The sequence below is a fragment of the Takifugu rubripes genome, chromosome 14 (genome assembly GCF_901000725.2).
Source record: "Takifugu rubripes chromosome 14, fTakRub1.2, whole genome shotgun sequence".
NCBI classification, from domain to species: Eukaryota; Metazoa; Chordata; class Actinopteri; order Tetraodontiformes; family Tetraodontidae; genus Takifugu; species Takifugu rubripes.
Genome location: NC_042298.1, coordinates 11018323 through 11036432, shown reverse-complemented (window position 1 = coordinate 11036432; position 18110 = coordinate 11018323). Strand labels below are relative to the sequence as shown.

The 18110-nt window shown below is 47.1% G+C and overlaps 1 protein-coding gene across 6 annotated transcripts in view; it reads left to right on the top strand.

Moving 5' to 3' along the window:
- Window positions 1-18110, top strand: part of diaph2 (diaphanous-related formin 2) — a 258036-nt gene that overhangs the window by 207441 nt on the left and 32485 nt on the right. For all 6 annotated transcript variants that reach the window (XM_029847330.1, XM_029847329.1, XM_029847331.1 and 3 more), the window contains 2 exons: window positions 350-514; window positions 7353-7488. In XM_029847330.1, coding sequence (XP_029703190.1) covers window positions 350-514; window positions 7353-7488 — 301 coding nt within the window. The remainder of the gene's footprint in view (window positions 1-349; window positions 515-7352; window positions 7489-18110) is intronic.

The window sequence follows — 18110 nt, the reverse complement described above, 5'->3', positions numbered from 1 at the left end:
TTCAAAACAACCTGACCCTGCCGTTGTTTGAGAAACAATAGAACAATGATGACAATCAGCATTCCCAGCAGCCATCTGCGGCGTGCTGCTGACTATAACCCCCCCTTTCCTTTGCAGCAGGGCTGCAGCTATTAACTCACCGACCACTGGCTCAGACGCCAGTTGTGCAGGTTATTGTAATGGCACAGTAGATTATCTCTGACCCTCTTTATCCACTGTTTTCTCCTCCTCTGACCTTGGCGAAGAGTTTGTTTCCTGTCAATCCTCTTTCTTTAAGTTATGCTCTTTATGTGTGTGTTTGAAATGCTGTGCACACGACCTCCTTGTTCCTTGACTCTGTTCTCCTCACGGCTTCTGCAAGCATTCCCGGGAGCAGTATGAAAAGCTGGCCATGATGCACAAGAACATGCAGAAGCTCTACGAAGGCCTCGGCAATTTCTTTGCCTTTGACCCGCACTCGGTCAGCATGGAGGACTTCTTTGGAGATCTGGCCAACTTCCGCGTCCTCTTCCTGGTGAGTACATGATGGTTGCACAAGGGAGCGCCTGGTTTTGCTCCACTTACACGAGCAGCAGCCGCCACCCACACCTACATTATTTTACACGTACATTCGTTCGCTAACACACATTTGGTGTCATCGAGCAGCCGGCGTGTGTTAGCGAGTGAGGCAGAAGGTCCAGGACGAGGGTGAAAACATGCTTGAGAATGACAGTGTTACAATCACAGCCGTTACTGACGCCACGCGCCCCTCACGCAGGGATTTTCTGCCTTTGCCTTCTAATTTTTGCCTACTTTTCCAAAGCGAACACAGCGAATCAGTCAGCAGCTGACAGAAACTTTTGCTTTGTGAGAGTTCACAGCTTCTCCTCACCACTTTGGTCAGCACGGACATGCTAGAATGGGCCATCTGCTTTGTGAAATCCTCCATATGTCATCTTTTTTAAAAAAACAATTAAAAAAAAAAAATACTGCGAATATAGAAACTTCATATTTGGAACCAATTATTATTTTTTATTTAATTATTTTTATTAGCAGCATCTTGGCCGATGAGTAGGACAACATTCTGTTAGCCATAGTTAAAAAGTTATATTTAGCTACTATCTCCTGGCTGCAAAAATAGCGATGAAAACATTTTGAAAGCACAAAAGTGATGCTGCGGGTCTGAGGCCTGGCACCTCTGGGTCCCTCCCAGCTTCATTATACGTACGACAAGCTGCGAACCTGCTCAAGAGGCCGTACTTTGCTGATCAATTATTCAGTGGGACAGTAATAATTGAGGGAATTTAACCCTCTGAGACACAGAGGGCAGCCTAGACTAGGCCCAACATATTGTCATACAGGCCAGTGACAGGAATTTAAGGTTTTGCCCTTAAGGGAACCCCTGCAGGGTTTGGAACCCAGAACCTTCTTATTGTCGGACGAGTCCTCCTGCAAACACAAACACACGCCACATTGCTCTCTAGTATATCAAACTTTATCTTATTCTAACAGCTCCTTAATTTATTTATTCTAACAGCTCCTTAATTTATTTCACAAAAGGCCTGAAGAAGTAAAAGTTATGAAACAGATTAGAATATATAAATCAGAAAGCACAGATGCTCCAGAACAGGAAATGTTAAATATTGGCGTCTCGCTGATAAAAGCAGCACAGCCAAGCTTCTTAACCTTTTCAGCATAGCTTCATTAGCGCATGTGTGTGTGTGTGTGTGTGTGTGTGTGTGTGTGTGTGTGTGTGTGTGTGTGTGGTATCATAGGGCACTGCTGGGTTTTGCTGGAGGTAATGAGTTGAGAGAGAAGGGAAAGATTTCAATTCCTAAAGTAGAGAGAGAAAAAAGCAGAATTTTCCTGAGCCAAAACTAAAGTTATAGTTGAATTTTTAATTTTTTGACTGTAATTATGTTAACAAGAAGTGCTGTTTTGTTTGTATAGTGGAAGAAAAGCAGGGATTCAGAGTGAAGGACTTTAGATAAATGTGATGCGTCTGGTTTGGGCTGTAAGGAAAATGCTAAACCTCCTGTTTACTGTAAAGGAAATATGTGTTTTTAGGAGAGCTTAATAAATCACATGATCATTATTCATGCTAAAGCTGAGCAATGAAGGCTAAATGTTCAACGGATGCTCAGTGGTCACCATCTCTGCTCTCCGTTAACGCCAGCCATTAACCCCTCTTCCTCCTCCCAACCGTCCAGATCCGGCCTTTCATTCCCGCTGATCAAAGTGCGCCAGCGCGCAACACAAAAGTCCCTCAAGGATTCCATAGTTGCATATCTCTAAAAGAAGCATCCACCCAAGAAACTAAATTATTCTCTCAAGCAAATAGCTGCGCGTGAATATTTTATCAGCGATTTAAACACTCCTGCTATGAATAAGAGAGGCGAAGTGAGTGGTATAAAGTGTTGTGGACGGGTTGAAATGTGGGGCTGGTTATGAGTTAATGTATTCATATAAAAACAGTCCTTTAATCACAACATTCTTCAGATATTATTTATAGATTTTTGGCTGTAACGTTTGCTGACAGCAACGCTAATCCCGCCTCCTTGCAGAGCACAAGGAATCAGCGGCTGTTTCCGCTCCGGTCCTCTTTTCTCCTTTAGAACCAGGGCCCGCCATCCTTCACGGCCTCCTCCTCGGCTTTTCTTGTCAGGGGAGGATTTGCCAGCAGATAACCGCGAGTTATTTATCTCTGACAAAGTCGGCCCGCATTAGCCGCCGCTGATTTGGTCCACATGGCAGACCTAATAAACGTCACGAGGGCTGAGCGGCTGATGATTCCAGAGGAGAGCCTCGCAGTGAACGTCTTGATCTGCCCACCGCTCTGACTTCAGATTCCAAACGCTGAGTTGTTTGTCGCAGACGAAGCGTCTTCGCTAACCTCGCTCTGTTGCTTCAGCCCGTGTAATGCATTCACAGCACAAAGCGTCCGCAGTATTAAAGAATTCCATCGCAACAGCCGCCCTAAATTGCTTTTACTAAAAAGCAAGAGCTTAATGCATCCGACCGACCGACGGCGTTTCAGTAAAGCTCCGACAGACAGTCCTCACAGAACTGAATGTAACTGATAAGAGAATCCATTAACTCCATTTTCCTTCTGTTTCATTCCTCCTCTCCTCCACTTCCGCCCTCCCTCTTTCCCTTTTTATTCCCTCTGGCCAGTGAATTTTTATTTCAGCACATGGAGTCAGCATTCGAGGAGCCCAATTTGTTAATTTATTGCGGCTGCCGCATTCTGAAATCGAGTGTGAGTGAAATGCAATCGTGGGGTGTGCATGTGTAATCCTGACCAGGAGCACGAGGGATGAGGGCTTTTTTTTTTTTTTCCTCCCATTAATGAGTTATCAAAGCACAGCAGATGGGATGGGATGAGCAGCACTCCCTGCTAATTGAGTGACTTTCTGAGTCCAAAAGACCCAGGCCGGGTTGATGATGATGATGATGATGATGATGATGATGATGATGATGATGATGGTGATGATGATGAGGATGATGATTTGTGGGTGCATTCTTGAGACCATCCATGTCCCCAATGGGCTAATTTAACCACTATCTGGCAGCAATTCTCATAAATCCGATTGTCGTGACACAGTCTGTGTGTGTACACACGCAGAAGCACTTTGGCTCACGCAAGTGTGTTTTCACACGGAGTCACGTGACTTTTTAGAAGCGTAAGATTCGATTCGCGTGACTACATGTCGTAGGATTTTTGGAGACTATTCAAGTGATCAGGTAAAGATATTATTGTGATGTGATTTCAAATAACCGCAGTTTACGAGACATCAGATTAAGACATCTGTGTGTTGGCGCATGTGTACGGGTGAAGCTGGTCGATTCTGGTCTGTTACATCTGTGCAGGTGTGCTAACTTCCCCATCGGGGGGGGAAGAACGAGTCGTACGGTACCTCAATACCTGCTGATGTAATCTGAAATCATTCTGATAAACGAATCATGTAATTTATAATCCAGTTTATACCGATGAGTCAGTTGAGAACAGATGACAACCCTGAATTATGGTTTTCCTGAAAACCTGATGATATATTTATCTAATTACACTAGTTTTTTGGCCATGTAAAAGTCTCATTATTGTCTTGAACCCCGTTTTCAGCCCTTTACCACCAGGGCGTATCTATTGATGATGGCTCATAAACAGGTGTGATGCCTTCTGCAGCCCCGGTAACATTGAAATGGGAGGAAGCGGCGACGCCACCTTCGAGGCCGCTGGTGCAGCCGACCACGTGGAAACAATCTGGCCAGACCAGCAAACATGTATGCGTGGAAGGAGAGGGATGCTGCGGCGATGCGTTGGGCTGTGTGCAGGGTCGGAGAAGAACTGGGAACAGATTTCATGAATTATTGAGAGGACAGACTCGGAGAGGGGAAAATGCAGCCTGGCCTTTGTTGCTAAATCGTACCTGCGGGTGAGAAAGCATTTAGTTCTCCAGCCAGGTACAGATAGGAGATTATTTATCACATTCGCCGTCGTCAACACAACAGCGGTGATGAGTTTTGTCTCATGCTCCGCGCGCCTGGAGCGGAGATGTTCTGCCGCTGTAGTCTTGTACCAGGTCCACCTGGTATTACGGCGCTTTCATGCAAAAACGCTCCTGTTGTTTTGTCTCCCCGAGAAGGCTTGAAATTTGCATAACTCCCTGAGAAATATGTATGTAGCACCTGCACCACGGTTTCCTCTTCACACCGGAGGGGACGAGGGCGCCGAGCCAGTCACAGACGTGGCCCGTGGACCGCAGGCTTGGAATGTTTTATTTACAGGCAGGTACAGCTGAGCCTGTTAAGGATGATCTGTCGTGTGAGATCATCAGAGGAGAAACTGAGGGAGGTCGTTCCAGGTTCTTCCACACTTCTGCTGCAGCCTGTCTTATTAGATCATCTCCCTCGCCTGCGTTTTGACCTTCTTTTCACTTATGTGCTGCTATCCTAAACATTTGCCCTGGCTTGTTGTTGGGGTTGAGGTTGTGTTGCCACGATCGATGCAGAGGCAGATTAGAGCCCTCGTCCATGTGCAGACTAAGGCTCAGTCCTGCCTTTTTTCAGCTCCAGCGCCCCGTTTTTTTGGACTTTAATAGGAACTCATGTCGACTCATTAAGGTCCAGGTGAGCTCGCTGGAGACCCTCAGCAGAACCTTGCCTGAGGTGCACCCGACCATGCGTCACAGGACTGTGGGTGGTTCTGCTGTCTCCCTGTCCACCATCGGGTTGTTCCATATCCTGTTGGATGTTTGTGCAGTTTGAGCAAGGACGCACACACACACACACACACACACACGTATCGCAGTATTATGACAACACAATTGTGAGTCTTTAATTTAGGTTCCCTAATTTATTCAGCCTAAATTGTTATTCATTTCATTAAGTAAGCTACGTATAGAAGTTTTCCATTTAAAATGGAATCGTTAAGTTTATTCTGTAGTTACATTTTATATTTTACATTATATTTGACATGAAATAAAAGTTTTATATTCAAATCCAAATTCCTTGGGTTTTTAAGGGGTTTTGTTCTTTGCCATATAGTGAAAACAAGTCAAATTTACTTTTTAAACCCCTTTTTTTAACTGTCTGTTTATCTAGTCACTGAGTTCTGACTGCAGCTGAAACATTCTAGTGTCTGCTGGTCGAAGCAGCACTTGCCAACTATATTGTACATTTTCCACATTATTAACCTCAATAAAAGGATCAAAGGGTCTCCAGATTGCTCTCATTTGCATCAACGACAAAGCTCTGACACTCTCCACTGATTAGAAGTGCTCCATCTTAAAAATATCGTTAATTCTTCCTCTGTTGCCCACAATTTTCGAGAATAAAAAGGAGACCCGATACAACCAGGTGGAGTATGAGGACAACGGAAGGAAGACTTTAGGTAAAACAGGGATCTCTGACTACATATGTGTTGCTATGGTAATTAGTGGCGTTTGATTAGAGCACATAATTGCTGCGTAACCATGTTTGCAGCCAGGACTGTTTGTTTAAAATAAGTTTTGCCAGCAGTTGAGTTGCAATCTGCATAATGATGCGTTCACAGCCACGTAGAGCTCTTCACCATCAAAAGGACCAGAAGTCAATGTTGTGCACGCCGCCGCTTTCGTCCTCTCTAATTCGGCACGGTGGCAGAGTTGGCGTGGCCGTCTAACCGACCTCGGCAGGGAGATCAAAGCAGGTTGATTTCTGAGTGTTCATTGAATTGTCGGCGGTGACAAAGCAAAACACGCCTGCGTCCATCATCATCATCATCATCATCATCATCATCATCATCATCATCCTGGGTGGAGACGGTGACAACAGGCCCGTGCCCACGTGGCAGAGCTCTGGTATTGACTGGCACCGTGAGCTGCTCTTCCTTGTCTCTTCCTCCGAACCCTTGTAATCCCCCCCCCTCCATCTGCTGCACATCAGGACCTCAGGGTGAAAATGAGGACTTTGGGGGGAGGGGGGCGTGGGGGGGGGGCACTCAGGTAGCATGCATATTAAAGGAGCAGAAGTCGCTGCAGCACGGCGGCCTCTCAGGCGAGGGCCCAACAGCCCCACATGAGAGCATCTCTCTTTATTTTTTTGGTCTCCAAAGGTCACACGTCTGCGTCTATCTATCTATCTATCTATCTATCTATCTATCTATCTATCTATCTATCTATCTATCTATCTATCTATCTATCTATCTATCTATCTATCTATCCCTCCATCAGTCCATCCCTCCTTCCATCCCTCCCTCCCTCCCTCCATCCATCCATCCCTCCTTCCATCCCTCCTTCCATCCATCCTCCCATCTCTGGGTCTGGATCTGCTCCACTGCTTCCTGAAGGCTTTTCTATATTTCTATGCTTTTGCACATTTTACCATGTTTTTTATTTTCATTTCCACAAATCAACCATTTTACATTCAATGTCTCAGTCAAGCAATTTTATTCTAAGATCTGTCGTCCAAAAGTCTCGCCGCTTAATTATTCTTCCTTCATTAAAAAATGGAAAAAACCACAGAAGGATGCATCTAGATTAAGAACAACATGTTAATAGCGTTTAGGCTGTAGTTGTTTTTGTTTTTCTTGTATATCAATTGGTACAGCAGTTAATATTTAAACGCTTTTTCCTATAAATTGGTGGAAAAGTTGCCACCAACTGGACCTTTTTGGAGGCCCGATTGGCAAGTTCCCAGTGGCGGCCCTGCACACAAATATTGTACAGCAGTGCTAATGAGTTTTGTTGATTCCAGCAGCTTATCTGCAACTATCAGACCCTTCCCAGAATAACAATGTGCTAATGATGAGCCGCAATACAGTAGTGACAGACGCTAAAAGAGGGGTGGCTCCGTGAGCGGGATTCTGATTTTTATCCGCCTGTGTGCCTCATCAGGAAGCAGTGAAGGAGAACCACAAGAAGAGGGAGATGGAGGAGAAGATCAAGAGAGCCAAGCTGGCGAAGGAGAAAGCAGAGCGGGAGAAGCAGGAGCGCCAGCAGAAGAAGAAGCAGCTGATTGACATGAACAAAGGTATGCCACTTCTTCTGCCACCAAAGAGACAGAAACGGGGGGGAGGCATGGTGGGAGGGCGGGCGGGCGCTCTCCTGCAGTTGTGGTTTCTACAGATTTGAGCTCTAAAGCGACGGGGTTGATGTGTTGGAGTGGAGGGAGTCGTACTTAACCGAGCCAGTGCCGCTCCGCAGCAGACAGACGAGGCTGTTTTTAGCTCGTGTTTGAAACGGAGGCGCGTCCTTGCAGACAAACAGGCTCTCCAGCAGGAGGCTTGTGAGGAGCACACCTGCCCGTGCACCTTCTCCCCGCTCCCCATTAAATCGGCTGCGACCTGTCAGGAGCGGCCTGATGGCGTCCTGCGGTACCTGACACAGTGGCAGTGACAGAGGACCCTCTGGGTGTTACATGGTTGGGAGTGGGACCTCTGTTCTGTTCCTGTCACATCCACTGAATGCTCAACTGCACTGGGAAGCGGGGGCGTTGGTGGCCAGCTCTTGGGCTGTTAGTCATGTTCCCTCTGCATTCCTGATCGACCTGGTTGGGAACATCTTTGCTGTTTCGCGTGTGCCTGTCAGGCCTGTGTGTCCAGGGTACCTGCCTCTAATGCCGGGGTAGGATGCATCCCTCCATGTGATCTGGGGTAAATAACAGCAGTTGGTGAATGTCTGAATCATAGAATGTGGTGAAATACCAAGAAGCAAACGAGGGACGCCATTTTAACACGGCATTTTGTTTTTATCTCTTCTTTTATCGTTGCGTTTACTGTTTCCACACGACAGTCCACGCATGCGCGTGGTTCTTCTTTTGTGAAATCACTGTCTTTATAGTGCTCATTGTACAGAAAGTTGAATGCTGGCGCAGTTTGCTCAGCAGGGGTGCAGGCAGCCTCCATCAAAAACCCATTTGCTGTCTTTCTCTGCCGAGCAGAATGCTAACCTACTTCAGGTATGTTCTGGAAAGTCATGCCACTCTCACAAAATGATGTCTTTGGTTAAAATGGAAGATTCCTGTTGGTTCCTGACGTGTGCATCTGCGGGGGGAGTATTTCAGATTAAAGCCCCACATTATAATATACATGGTGGCTGTAATACGAGCCGGCAGAATTTTGATGCTGGATGAGAAATATTTGATCCACTAACTCATCTATAACCTTAAATTGAACTGCACTTTGTAGAAAGGCTAGCTTGAGGTGCAGATGCATTATTGATGTGTTAGCATAGGCCGTAAAACATAGCTCAAGCATGCTAAAGGATGCTAAATGCAGCCTATGTGGGAAAAACGTCATATTTTCTTAAGTTGAGGGGGAGGATGTGCTGTTTTTCCACATATATCAGGAAATGATCTCCGTGTCCTAGAGGAACGGCTGTTAACCGCACATCAATTATTGCGGGTTGAAATCTTAGACATGAAAAATTAAAGCGGGAGTGTCGAGCGCCTGTGTCTCGTTATGCCAACGACACTGCGAAGGAATGTGAAGCCTGGAAGAGCTCTGCGAGCAGTCAGTGTGATCTTTTGTCCGGTTTTTTTCAGAGTGTCAGACCGGGATTTCCACAATTCACCAGCTTCTAAATGTCACTAGCAGCCAAGGAGCGCTCTATAGCTCAGCCACATCGGGAAAAGACAGTCCACATGCCGCAAACTCTGCGAGATAATTGATGTATGCTGCCGCTGCTGTGTTCCCTCGCCCCTGAGCAGCGACCTCTTTCAAAGTTTCTCTTTTAATAACGCAGCTGAGCTGACGGAGGGCGTCTACCTCCTCCTTCCATCCTCAGCTAAGCAGTTGGAGGAGTAAAGGAAGTAGGTATGGGATTAAATATTTCTGCCAGGAGAGATTTTGATCTGGCTTTCTGGCTGCCATAATATGGTCTGCATGAATAAAACATGAGGATGACACGGGCAACACAGCCTGCAGCCTCTGAGATAGCGGGGATTGTCCTCCACGCCGGCGTCCAGCCCATTTGACCGTCACCATCGCGGTGACCTTGGCATTTGCGAAATCCGCACTCTGAAATTTGAGACGCGCCGAACCCGGTCGTCAAGGTTCTTACCTGCAGTGACGACACAATTTTTATCAAAGCCCCGAACCAAGACGTGTAATCAGAGGAAGGGTGATCAAATACCTGTGGACGGAGGGAGAATGGAGCCACCAGCAGGTTGGGGGTGGCTGCATCCTGCTTTCTCCAGTGGGGACGCCTCCATTCCGAGCCTCTGCGTTTTCCCGTCGACAGCCGAGCTGGAGGGAGCTGCTCCGGCACTCCGGTCTAGAATCCTCAGTGCACTTCAGATATTTTGAGGAGTCAGTTATTTGAGGAGACTTTTCCCATCAATATTTCATGCCGAGCATCAGACGTGTTTTCTGCGAAGGTTGATGAAGACAAGGCCGCGCCGCACACACGGGCGCGCCCGTTCATCCCACCAGCAATTGAACACGTCCGGAGGCTTTTCCACATTAATTCGCTGGAATGACAGATTGTTGGACATATTTACTTTTACACATCATTTTAAACACGACCCCTGAGCGGTGGATCACATGACTGGATTTAAGGAAGGATAGATTTATTTTATTTTTTCATTTAACAGATTGCAGCCTAATCCTCTCGCATATGATTAACAATGAAATGCATATTTGATTAAGATTTAATTCATTTAGCGACCGTGAGGGGGGGAGAAGGGGGGGGGGGGCAGACTAATGGTTTTAGTAAATTGATTAAAAAAATCAAGTCTCTCATTTGATAAAACAGGAGATTTCAGGCTGAAGTTCGCGGCCGTGCACGGCGCTGCATGATTGATAGGTGAAACAGGAGCAGAGCTAAATGTGTTTTCCTTGTGAAGTATTAGAAATCCTAGTGTAGGAAATTGCTTTGGAAAGCATTAGCCAGTCACCCCATTTGTTTTAATTTGCTCTAAGTGGATTTTCATATTCTCTTCAACTGTCCAGATGTTCACTATTTGCCCAGTTGCTTTACTCCCCTACAAATAGCCGGAGAGTTAATCCAAACGAATGCCTCCGTCTCAAACAAGGCGGATGCTTCGTGGCAGCGGGGCAGTTTTTTGCTTATTCAAAGTCACGAGCGGCACGGACGAGCATCTGGACTCTTTCTGGAAGGCATCTTTGAAGAGTAGCAGGCCCCTCTGGCCACCTACTCGCCTGCCACCAGGGTCATCGCCCCCGTCTGGGGCAAGTGTCTGCACCCACGTGTCAACTGTGGACCCCAGTCAAGTTCACTAAGCCTTGAACACAGCCTACGAGCACATAGGCGGCGTTGAGCCCAACGAGGTTTGGCACCGGGCACGTAAGAATAAACAAAGCAAAAAAGTGGAAACTTATGTGAACATTTGATTTCATCCAGCCGTTTCTCCTCAGAGATAGTGATGAAATACGGTCAGCTGCTCTCAGAACAGTGCCTTTCTGTCTCCAGGGTGTGACCGGGAGCGCCAAGTTGTGCAACAATCTCCTTCACCGTGTGAACCCACCAAAAGGGGTTTTATCATCAGCCCGAGCAATATGAATTTCAGCAGCATGCTGGTCGTGTTCTCAGCTGCATAGCTTTGGTTTTATTGGTGCACCAACTGCCAGTTATCCTTCAACACTAGATCCTATAAATGTTCCGATGACTAGAATGCTAATGCTAATTTGAGAGCTTTAATAATTCTGGATTCCCAGGGAACACCTACGAGTGTGAAGAGTGAGAATTCCTTGGACGCTGTCAACATTCCGTTTCTATTACGTCACATGTGAATCAGCATTCGGCCAATCACGTGACGGTTCAGTCCCCGAAGCAGGAGCTGCATTAGACCCCCCCCCCCCATCCCCTGTTATTGAGGTTTAGCATCTCATGTAATGAACATTCTTTATTACTCAACCAGAGGTCACATTCACGACATTTACATCTACATTGCAATAGTGGTGCCAGATTTTCTCTGGCACATTTTACACTGAGCTTGTTCCTTTCTCCTGCACATGCTGTGATACACACACACACACTCACACACACACGCGCAGACTTCAGCCCAGCATGCTATGCTGCTAGAATGAGGTCTCTGTGTCTCTATGATTCTCTGCAGAGAGCAGTTGGCATCTTGACAATGATGGGCCTGCAGCTTCTATTTATGCATCCTCCTTGTCAACCTTTCACACTTTGACGAAGAACTTTTGTGTGTTTACATAAATAAAACCCCGCTGCTCTAAAAAAAACAACACAGTCCCTCTCAGTAAATACAGACAAGTACAATGGTCGCCGGTGTAGCCTGCATCAGGATTTTGGTGAATATGTGGTCAGTCTGTGGGTAAAACACCCTTTTCCGATTTATTTTTCTTTCTGGAAGGAGAGTCTTTTTTCTTTCTTTCTCTAAAACTGGAGTGTCCAGTATTGGCGTCCTCCATTAAATTGTGCAGCTAGATGTAGGGACGTGGCTTGCAGGCCTGTGTCAGGACTGACAGGGGCGGAGATGTGGATTGATGGCTCCTGGAGATGCTGACAGCTGCCGGTGGACCGGCGCGTACCTGTGTCGCCGCCGTGCCAGCGACGTGATCACAGACGAGGGCTGACAGGAAGGCGGCGAGGCGGGCAGGTTACCCCCCCCCCGCGACTTTGCATAGTGTCTCTGCACAGCAGCCAACATTGCAAACAGCATTTCCAGGAGAGACGGTGTGCAGACAGGTGAAGGTCAGAGCTGGTGTAGATAAAAGAAGCTTCTCACTATTCTTCAGCGTGGCCGTGGAATTCGAACGCTGTCGACTGTAACATGCAAGGACGCCTTTTTCGACAATACAGTGGTGACTCGTGGAGCAGAACCTGATTTTGCAGTCTAAAATCTCTTTATAATTCCAAAAAGGAAATATTCCTCCGTATATCTGCATAAGGATGCCAGGCACTATGATGCTAAACCGAGAGCAGATCGCTTTTTTCCCCCCGTGCTGTCGACCGCAGGAAGTGAAAGGCACGCTATACAACTCCCGGGCACGGATTGGTGAATTCCGTCATTACCTTGAAAGACAAGAACAAGGGCAACAGGATTATCTGCTGTCATACACCCATTCTAATAAATAACAGCGTGTTAGATTATGCTGTATCTCCAGTCGAGATCGGAATCTGCCTCAAGGCGACGGCGGCGCGGAGGGTACGGCTGACTGCTTCCCTGCTGAGGCCTTTAGGAGGATGCAGCAGGAGCAGGAGCCCCCAGAAACCGATTTCATTTGGAGAATAAACACGTCTGATTGATTTTAAAATGAAATGTTTTAAGTAAAGGTGAGGCAGAACTCGCACCCACCCGTCACCCCCATTAAAACATTCCCAGTGTAATTCCATAAATAAATGTCAGCAGGAGAAAAATAAATGCTGCATCATAATGTAGTTCATAGAAATCAGAAAAACACTTGGGACTCATTCATCCTGAATATATTTCCTCCTTATGAATTAAACTGTCAAGCTTTAGACATTTTTGCAATAGCATCGTGTGTATTAAGAGGAAGACAGAGAACAATAACTTACTTTGCTGCATCCTTTTAATCACTTTTATCTGCTAACTTAACCTAATTTATTGACGGTTGCAATCAAGGAAGTGAGACATGCACCAGATATTTCCGCCTCCTCCTGATCTCTCTGTCTTTTTCCCTCGATGGCCCCCGCCACTGTGTTCATTATACGCTTCCCACCGAGCTCTTTCCTCTCTTCCATCGCCTCTCTGAATTCCCCTCCTCTCCTCCGTGGAATCAGCTCAGGCACGGCTGAATCACATTAATTTTTGGGTGGTTCGAGTATCTGATTCCCCCCCCCCCCCCCCCCCTTCCCCAGACCTGGAACTCAGCAGTTGCTTTACAGTCAATCAGACCAGATTTCTTTCACTACAAATCAGATTGTCGGATCTGTTGGGCACCGTCTCCCCCAGGAACGCCACCATTTAGAAATAAAAGGCGTATTCTTTACTGCAGCGGCCACGGACAGAACCCAGACCCAAAGGGTGACCTCAGAACGCCCCCGAAACCTCTTCACCTCTTCATTTAAGTGCATCTGCTGGGTGCCACACAGAAGGAGCCACACCCCCATGCTGCTGCGGCAGCCACGGTTCAAGGCCCATCTGTATTCATTCATCAGAACAGCAGTTAAGTCAGTTCTGGGAGATTGTAGCTGAGCCGACCGCAGGAACGTCCACGCGTTTGTTTGCACCTGGTGATGTCAGCGGCGCGGCGATCCATCTTAACAGTCCTCCTCTGCCGTGTTTAAAGGCGGTCTCCTGGACAACGCGGAGCCGTCCCTGAACTCCAGGCACCACAAGCTCTCAGCAGTTTCTTTAGGGGAGGTTTGGCTTTGTTCTCGCTGCCTCCCACCATGAAGGTGTTTTAATACAAGCCGGCTCGGATACAGTCGTCACAAATCCCGAACAAAGACGCGCTTTTCTTCATTTCTGCAAAGCTTTTTCAGCGGCGTCACGTTAAAAAAACAACGAACGCAGATTCAAAATTCCCTTCTGAGGATCCAACCTGAGAAAAGTCAAATGGGAAGTGAAAGCTTCAACAAAGACTACGACGATTTTCATCGGGATTACGGGTTCTTTTCTTGTCTCTGTACCTACGCAAACACGCCGCCATCCTAAAGAGGCATTTAAAGGAGCTACAAACACGACAAAATTTGTACCTGGGAGCGTTTTATAGTAGATGTTGTCACAGCCGCTCTGATATATTTGCACAGTACAGATCAGACAACATTCCAAATGGAATATGTGAGATGAGGAGGGAAGACTGAGCGAGACAGACCAGCTCTAACTAGGATCTAACTAATGTTGACATGGCCAGCTGAAATGTCATTTTCTATTAAGACCAATTTAAAGTGACAGCAGAGAGCAGGCACCATCAGCAAGCGCGAGGATACAGTTAAAATAGATATTTTCCCGAGCTAGCATTCCCACCACCTCCCCCACCCCCCCCCGTCTGCCGCTGAAAAAAGCCGCAGTGGCGGTATAATCTGCTGCGAGGACAGGCTCCCGTGGCTGCTGGCACTCTGACATTTTGCCCCGATTGGCTCAGAGAAAGTGTGTCAACTTAACATCTGTCAGCGCTGCGTTTGAATCCTCCCTCGTGCGTTGGCGGTGTTTCCTGGCACGCTGGCCGGAACCCATGGATAGATGGTGATAACAATATGGTAACTGGGCAAATTATATCACAGGAAGCAGACTGCGGTGGCTGCTACTTTATAAGCTCCACCCCCCACTTGCCCATCTTCCAGCCTCCCCTCCCTAGCTTTTCCTCACTTGGGGCCTGGCAGCATCCATCCAGATGGAGGGTTTATTTTTGTTTTTGTTTGTTTACTTATTCATGCATCCAGCTATTCAGGGCATCGCAGGGGCTTTCGTTCCACCACAGAATGCAAATCGCCACGGCGGCTAATCCACTTTCATCCCTCCCTTGTCGACATCCAACTTCTCCGCGTGTCCCCCAGCCTCTTGCAGTCAGGACATGTTTGTTTCTTTGGGCCGTACAGGATCAGGCGTGCAGTGACCAGGCCGGCCTCACCCCCACTCTGCGCCTGTATTCCATGCATGTCAAACACAATGCGGCTCCTGCCTCCCACCAACCCTCTGCATCTTAAAAAAAAAAAAAAAAGCTTCTCTTACCCCCCCGGTGCCTCCTGACCCTGGCGCCACGCAGGGACTCGAAGCTGGAGTTACTCGGCGTCGCTCTGGAAATGGAAGCTTGTGGGAGCATCCCTAATTAAGTTTGCGAGGACATGAGTGGGTTTGGTCATCAACTTGTTAGAGTAAAACAATTCAGATGAATCAGGAGGCCAATCCATCTTTTTTATTAGCCAACTTATCCCTCCATTGCAGCCCCCCCCCCCCCCCACTTCCCCTCCCCTCCTACAACCACACACAGAAAATTAAAGAATCCAGCAAAAGTTTCTTGGGTCATTTCTACAATCTTCTCTGCCATGATGGGATGGTTGGACTTGTGGGAGTTGGGGACAGAGAGGAATGCATGGCAGCTGTCCTGGTGGCGGTGTTGCCTATAGTACCTGAGGTGGTGACACTCCCCGTCCTCCTGGGTTCGCAGGAAGCGGACAGCGACTGTTGGCCGGTGCAGGTGTTTGGGAGGCGCCTGGGCCTGAATTCAGATGTGAGAGCAGCACAAGCTCAGGTGCAAATCAGAGGAGATAGCAGGTTGCAGCCAAAGAAAGTGTTGTTGTTGCGGTCCCACCTGGCGGCGAGGCCGCAGCAGCACCTCCAACACTCACGCGGCGGCCTCGCCGCTAATGGTCGGGGTTAATTGCAAGGGCCATTCTCTGTGGGGAAACAGATGGGCGAAGATGTGTTCAAAAGCAATCAATAAAAAAGAAAGGCTCCTTCTTCCCCGTGGTTCTCATCTTTTGTGGGGGAGTCAGTGAGGGTTGTGGGGCCGAGGCTGTGTTCTGTTCTGATGCATCAAACGCGAGGTCTGCAAGCTCTCATTAGATCTCATTACAGAGCAAATTAGACTCTGATTGGCTACTGGAGGGATAGTGAGTTGGGGGTAATAGACTTCTCCGCTCTCCCCGATGATTCTCATAGCCAGCACTTTACTTACTCCGCTTTTATAAACTCTGCGGAAATGGAGCTGTGATTTATTTAAATATGAGACAATGATAAATGTCATTATTTTGTGTTCTAATGCCGTTATTTATCTTTTCAATTAACATGCCACCGCTTCTACCGGTTTCACTCAAGGCGTATAGAATATCATTATTTTCCATTATGTTAGAGCCCAAATGTTCCAGACAGAAGCTTTTTTTATTCTAAAAATCACATTATTTGTCTCCGTTTCTCTCATGAATCACAAAGACCGCATGTGAGCCATCAGAAATTGAGTTCTTAATTGATCTGCACTGGGTTTTTTTTTTCTTCTTTCTTGCTCCCCCTCCCAAGCACAACATGCAGGAGATGACAGATAGCAAATTGAATTTATGAGCAGGCTTTGTGGGCACTGCTGTGTAATTATGAGAATGCATTGCCTTTGGTGTTAAAGAAGGGGGAGCGGGAGAAAGGCCTGTTTAATTTGATGCATACATACGTTTCCTGCCCGGGTGATTGAGTGAAAAGCTTTGTCATGATTTCCACACAGCAGCTGCGCTTTTAATTCGCCGCCCTGGTACGTTCATATTCCGCCCGCCGGGTGAAAGAGCGAATGGGTTGTCGCCGTTCTTGGGTCCTTAACTGAAGAGTTTGCGCGGAGGCCGATGTGGCTTTAACCGATCCGAAGCGGTGATGAGTATAGATCATCCCGCTGACGCTTCCCCTCCATCCGCCATCCTTTAATATTCCGGCCTTGCCGGTTTAGTCCGTCACATTAAACACTCCTCCGCTGACAAATCGGCCCTGGAAATTTAGATTTGTTTAGTGGGGGCGCCGCTGCCGCAGAAATAACCTGCAACACAATTTTGTTTTCTGCGGAACAGGGAGGCAGCTTTTTGAGGTCGCCGCGTCTGCACTTGCATGCTGCAGAGGAGGTTTTAGACATAATTAAGTGTCACAGGGATCAGGCCGTCAAGTTGGCAGGAAGGTGTTTTACGACTCCGGTCTCGCTTCACTCCACTAGTCCCTCTCAATAACCCACTTCAACACACTCACTAACACATCCACAAAAACACTCTCCACTTCAGTCCCAGGCTGCCTCGGGTTCTTCCCCCTCTCGCGCTTCACTCCTCTTCCTCCTCAGTCTTTACTTTACACCTTTCCTCCCTCCACCCTGACAGCATCTGTGCTTATTCACTCTTCTTTTCCCAACTTCTGTTTTCCTCCATTACACCTGTCTGAGTCGTGGCCCGAGGCGGAGACTTTTAAGGTGATTTCATCCCTGTAGTGAATTTTTCAACATGTCGGTAAAAGATTCGGGGATTATTTTTTTTTCGATTGTGCTTAATTTTTCGACTCAGAATCAATATTCGCTGACTAGAAATAAAAGCTAAACACCACAGGCCAGAAAAACCATTCCAAACTGTACCGGACCACAGTGAACTGAACTGAGCGGCGCTGTTGGAAACACATTCAAACAGACAGTGAGTGTGAATGTTCTGGTATTTTGGAGCAGTCTATTAATCAATGATCACAGCACTTTTTATCTTTTGCAAACTGAATATTTTACAAGGTCCATTCCAGCCCAACAGTCTGTTCTGCCTGATCCTTTGGAGAAAAGGGTGTAGATTGATTGGACTGGATCAGACGGAACCATGTGATCGTATGGGGGGGATTCTGTTCAGGCATCCATCAAGCTGTTTCACTGCTGGAAGATGTTGTTGATGCCCTTCATCTTAACCTATTTTAACCCATTTAAGAAGGAAGTTTGCTGTGAGCAGAGAGGATCTTTCCTCTCCAGAAAGATCTTCCGGCATAAACAGTTCGGTTTTCCGTAATTCCGCAGAATGCAATCTACCACCAGTGCTAATGAGAAGTGGATGAATATTTGCTCCAGGTTTAACAGCTCAAAACGCGATGAACTGGAGGAAGGAGCCGCAAAAGTCTTCTGGAACAGGCAACACTGTTGTCGGTAAAGTAGACGGTTTGCTCTGGGATTACTGGGGAAAAGGTTGTCAAATAACAGGCATCTACCGAAGTCTCGCGTAGGACTGCAGCCTTGTTCAACATATGCAAATACCCACAGTGGTTTAATGAGA